The following is a 6000-nucleotide window of genomic DNA, read 5'->3' as shown; positions in this document are numbered from 1 at the left end:
GGAGATTTTTGAGTAGGGCAGTGACATGAAGGATAGAATTTGAGGACAATGTGGGAGAGTCATTCAAATTGCTTATGTGATCCAGGCTTGGGGGAACTCCTCATGATTAATACATAGCCCTGCTCCCAGGGGAGGAGGGGAGAAAATGAAGTGAGGTAATTCAGAGGTTATTTCAGCAATGGAAGCTTACAGAGGTAAAAACCTAAATCGGTAAGTCTTAATGAAGAGGGCGGATGGAATCTTATGAGAACGTACAGTGTGAAGTCATGTGGGGATATAATAAGCAGCACCCCTGTTTTTACTGCTTGATTCAGATTTAATGAGAGAGAATCAAGGAGTGTGGCCCTAATGGATATTCGTTTGCGTGGAAGGAGACATCAGGCATGGGCAACGCCTGTTCCCTCCAACAAAGAACTGGACGTGTTTTGTCACAGGACTCGGCTTTTAGCAGGGCAGACTGTCGCACAGAACCGAGACTCCACTTCCAGCGTGCCTTGGATCTCAGTCCCATATTTTTAAGTCTTGGCCCATAAGAAGTAGACGTATGTAGGAACTCCAACTCGATCACTGGTTTATTATAAAAGGATATACACTCAGGAACAACCAGACAGAAGAGATGCACAGGGCAAGGTGTGAGGGGAGGGCAGAGGGCTGCCATGCTTTCTGAGCCACTCTCCTCAAATCGCCATGTGTTCACCAACCCAGAAGCTCTCCAAGCCCCATCCTTTCAGGTATTTATGGAAGCTTCATTACATAGGCACGACTGATTCAAACATTGGCCATTGACAACGGATTCAACCTCCAGCCCCTCTCCCCTTCCCAGGAGGTGGGTGGGGAGATGGGACCGGAAGTTCCAACCCTCTAATCACGTGGATGGATCTCCTGGCAACCAGCCCCCATCCTTTCCTTACACAAGGGCTTTCCGAAAGTCATCTCATTAACATAACAAAAGACACCGTCCTAGCTTTCAGCACTTAGGAAATTCCAAGGGTTTTAGAAGCTCTGTGCCAGAAATGGGGACAAAGAACACAGGGATCTCTTATTATAAGTCATGCTATCACATTGGGGAGGGGGGCTAATAAGACAGAACATGAGAATAGAGAGGAATGGAAAGAGAATTATGGGAAGAACATATATGTATAGGCTGTCCCTAGGGTCCTAGCACTTGATGCCTTGGCCCCTAGAATGAGAAAGAAGCGGGTCCACTGCTGAGTCCATCCCCGGAATGCCTGTGACAGAATTCCTTCCACATTCCTGGAGGTCCAGGACGTGTTCTAACTCGGAGGAAGGGCAGGCTCAGTGGCAGAAGTGGCTGCATCTTTAGGCACTACTCACTGGAGGTCCACCTACATGCTGCAGACGGAAAAGGTTTTGTCAACCCAGCCCCACACAACATAGGACAGGGAAGAAAGGCTTCAACTAATGCAGAAATCCAGGCATACCCTGGAGAGACTGCAGGCTAAGTTCTAAACCACTGCAGTAAAGCCAATAATGCAACGAAGCGGGTCACACGAAGGTTCTGGCTTCCCAGTGCACATAAAAGTTATGCTCACACTATACTGCAGCCTATTAAGTGTGCAATAGCATCATGCCTAAAACGTACACACCTTAATTAAAAATACTTTATTGCTAAAAAATGCTCACCATCGTCGGAGCCTTTGGTGAGCCATAATTTTGCAGGTGGAGGGTCTTACCTCCATGTTGACGGCTGCTGATGGATCGAGATGGTGATTGTTGAAAACTGGAGAGGCTGTGGCAATTTCTTACAATAAGACAATGACGTTTGTCCCATTGATTGACTCTTCCTTTTACAAACGTTTTCTCTGTAGCAGGTGATGCTGTTTGAGAGCATCTGACCCACAGCAGGACTTCTTTCAGATTTAGGGTCGGTCCTCTCAGACACCACAGCGGCTTTATCTACGAAGCTTATGTCATATTCTAAATCCTTTGTTGCCATTTCAACAGTCTTCACAGCCTCTTCACCAGGAGTTTCCATCTCAAGAAACTGCTTGCTTCGCTCATCCATAAGAAGCAACTCTTCATCTGTTAAAGTTTTATCACGAGATTGCAGCCATACAGTCACATCTTCAGGCTCCACTTCTAATTCTAGTTCTTTTCCTCTTTCCATCACATCTGCAGTGACTTCCTCTGCTAGAGTCTTGAACCCTTCCAAGTCATCCATGAGGGTTTGGAATTTCTTCCAAACTCCTGCTAATGTTGGTATTTTTGCCTCTTCCCATGAATCATGAATGTTCTTAGTGGCACCTAGAATGGTGAATCCGTTCCAGGTTTTCAATTTTCTCTACCCAGCTCCATCAGAGAAATCACTGTCTAAGGCAGCCATAACCTTTCTTCATCGTTCTCCCAGGAGGCTCACCCTTGGAGAGCTCCGAGGAAGCCTAGATCTCATGGACACATATAGGTGTTCTGGCTGTCAACCTAGCTAAGGTCTTGGTCAAAAGCCAGCCTCAAATGCCACATATGTGGGCGAAGACACCTCCAGGTTAGTCCAGCCTCCGGATATCAAGTTATCCATGGCCTCTGGGTTATCCAAGTTGAGGCTCCATAAATGAGAGAGAAAAGACAAGCTGTCCCCAGTGTATTGGTCTGTATTTCTGCCCTACAGAAACTGAGCATAGCCCTCCTGGCTACCATGACATGCCTGGCACTAGCCAACACTTTGTTATAGACAAGTGATGAATTATGAATTACAGCATTTTAGGGTACACATTTTAATTTTAAACTAGTTTGAGAATCTTACTATGCAAAGTAGGAACTAAAGCACTGGAGCAGTAACACAGATAATCACTATGTTTAGTCCCTAAATGACAAACACACTCTTTGCACTGAGCAAATCCGGGTCGGGTGGGTCACAGTCCGGGCAGCCTGATACTTCAAATCAACGGGGGCACTTCCGGGTTATCTTCAAAGCCTGGATCTTCCTCATTTGGTGCAATTTTGGTTTCGGCACGAACTCTTCTGGGCACGTGCTTTTTCTCTTGAACTATGTTGGCCACATCGGGGAAGGAACGCTTGTTAGGATCCACTTCTAGTCTCTCAACTTGCTTGCCTCTACAACAACAAAGGCGCAAGGGAAAGTGACACATCACTTAAAATTAAATTTCAAGTAGATTCTACACATTCATTCATTTTTTTCAGCAATCATTGTCAAGTACTCTCCCCCGGAGCATGGTGCAAAAAAAAGGAGACTGTCCCTGGTTTCAAGCAGCTTAGAGCCTTGTACAAGCAAGAGTCGAGCCTTGGAGAAATAAAGTGCTAACAAGGGCTACAGGGCTGTGCTAATGCCTGGGCCGCTGGAGGAGAGGTCAGCCGGGAGACTCTGCTGACCTAAGACTTTTTTGATAATTGAAATGATACAGCCGGCCAAGCCCCACAGCCAGGATCAATAATAGAATCGCTCCGGGCAGATCTCAGTCCTGAATGTAGGTAATCGGGCTCCTGGGCCCTGCTGCTTCAGACAGTCCAGCAAGCCTGCTGTGGTTTGGCGGGGGCACTCACTCTACAAGCTCAGGTACACCCCAAAGCTTAGCCCACGGTCTCCCCTCCCACGGAACCTGCTCCCATTGCCTGCGCCCAGCCTTGCAGAGACACACGAGTGAGACGAACCAGGAGGAACACCTGGAGGCCAATGAATCCTCTGATCATGGTCACGTGGAAAACTCTAGGTGATACAGTCACTGAGATGCTCTTCGGGCAATTTCCATTCCATAGGCCTGGAGTTGGACCTGTATTTACACATCTGTCATCTGTATTTACATATCGTTCTCCCAGTGATTTTGATGATGATTTTGAACTAATTTTGGAATCACTCACTATCCATTCAGTCAACTATTTAATAGAGATATATTAAGATATATTAAGTGCCTACTGTATTCTGGTTGCTGCGCTAGACGCCAGCAATACCATGGCCTGTGCAAACAGACAAGCTTCCTGGTAACGCTGAAGAGTCCAGCGCAGTGCTCAACAGAAAAGTTATCACGTTGTCATGTAATTGTCTTATGATCGGTCTGTTCTCCCTATTAGACTGCCATCTTTGCAGCAAAGATTTTGTCTCTTTCCCCTTGTGTCTTTGGCATATAGCTTTACTGAATAAATACTTGTTGAATGAATGACAAAAATTTATTATATTATGGTAGAATGATGAAGTTAAATAAGAAATGATCTCTGGCCCAAGGAAAATCACAGTCAGTCTAATCCAGGAGCTCCAAATCCATGTCCTCAGACCAAATTCATGCAGCAGACAGTGAGATGGGGGAGGGAGGTTCGATTTGCTTTGGAAAGTATAAACTCTGTTGTTCTTGCAACCCTTCCCCCACATTTCTGTAATCTGCTCTGCCCTTGAAAGCTTTTGACTTTTTGATTCCTCAGTATTTTGACTTAATACACGTGGACCTGCTGGAGAAAAATACAAAGTATACAAAGAGTATAAAATGGTAATTTCTGAACACCCAGATTGTACCCTATAAATTATGTAGGAAGTTGCAGTTTTCAAAGACTTACGTGACAGTCGTTATTAACTACAGCTCCACTCTTTAATTACTGTTCTTATTTAAAAGGCTATGATATGGATGGCTTAATTAAGTAAATATCTAAATTCATCTATTATAATCATGTTGTCCTTAACTTCGAGGAGAAGCAGCCTATCTACACTTCCAGGCGTATCTCTTGGGCTATAACCTCTGGATCTCAGTAATAAATGGTGAGCTTAGCTGGTGTGCAGTTGTCTCTTGCTCCCCTAACTTCAGATGTTGTGAGGAATAATTTGCATGCGGGACTTTAATTACTTATGAATCTCTGGGGTAATAAATAGTGAACAGCAAGGCCTGGGGCACTGGAGGGCCACACTAATCCCCCAAATGAAGAGGAGGGGGCTTTTCTCCCCTGCTGTGTCCTGCCTCGATGTTGATATTGCAGGCCTGAAGTGACAGATGCCTATGGCTGGGTTTACCCACCACCTGGCTATCAGACGGGAACATCTGGAATCTAGTAACAATAGCCAGAAGACGGAATGAATAAACGTATGACCATGGCAGAAAGCACGAAAAAAGAACATGTCTAAAATCAGTAGGTGTAAAATGCATCAAAGATTGATTCCTTCTATTAAAGAACATTAAGAACCTTCTTCTGATTATCTGGTGAGCTAGCGTATTTGGACCAAAGACTTCTACCGCCACACTTACTATGCTTAAATGAAATGCTCCAGACTTGATAGTGAAATGCTGCAAACTTCCCCTCTGGAATTGGGTCATTTTGCCTGCTATCCCCCTCTGTTCAACATGGTACTGGATTTTTTCCTAGCAGTAGGGCATGAAAAAGTAATAAAAGATACAGGATTGGAAAGAAAGCAAACTATCATTTTTGCAGATATATAGAAAATCCAAAAGAAACAATAGACAAATTAATAAAATAATAAAAGAGATTAGCAAGGTTGCTGAGAACAAAATCAAACACAGAATTGAATTACACAGCAGTGATGGTTGCACAATATCATGAATACACTAAATGTTATGGAGTTGTATACTTTTAAATGGTTAAAATGGTGAATTTTATGTTATGCGTATTTTATAACAAAAAATTACAAATCTATATGCAAGCAACAAACAAAATTTACAATAGCATCAAAAATATCACACACCTAAAAATCAATAAACTATGGGTATACATATGGGAAAATTACAAAAATGTTACTAAGAGATACCAAATAGGACTGAAAAAAGAGAGAGATGCTAATATTACTAGGTCTATTCTCCCTAAATTTATCTACGCATCCATTATAATTCCACACAAAATCCCAATACATTTGTGTGTGTATATGTGTTTGTGTGCCTGTGTGTGTATATGAGAAATATGACAAGTTATTTCTAAAATTTATATAAAAGTGAAAAGGGCCAAGAACAGCCAATTCTTCAAGAAGAATAAGTTGAGAAAACTTTTCCTACTAGTTATAAACTTACTGTAAAACTTTGGAAATTAGGAAAT

The 6000-nt window shown here is 43.2% G+C and overlaps 1 protein-coding gene across 2 annotated transcripts in view; it reads right to left on the bottom strand.

Annotated features, from left to right (window-relative positions):
• Window positions 1–1604: 1604 nt before the first annotated feature.
• The window catches only part of LRRC6 (leucine rich repeat containing 6), a 55750-nt gene continuing 51354 nt past the window's right edge, over window positions 1605–6000 (bottom strand). Inside the window, exon 12 of one of the 2 annotated variants that reach the window (XM_032467768.1) lies at window positions 1605–3072. In XM_032467768.1, the coding sequence (XP_032323659.1) occupies window positions 2895–3072 (178 nt within the window). In that variant the 3' untranslated portion in view covers window positions 1605–2894. The remainder of the gene's footprint in view (window positions 3073–6000) is intronic. The other variant, XR_004315131.1, reaches the window with a different exon arrangement.

This window comes from Camelus ferus, chromosome 25, assembly GCF_009834535.1.
Source record: "Camelus ferus isolate YT-003-E chromosome 25, BCGSAC_Cfer_1.0, whole genome shotgun sequence".
Lineage (NCBI taxonomy): Eukaryota > Metazoa > Chordata > Mammalia > Artiodactyla > Camelidae > Camelus > Camelus ferus.
Note: the sequence above shows the minus strand (reverse complement) of the source record. Positions and strands in the feature narration are given on the sequence as shown.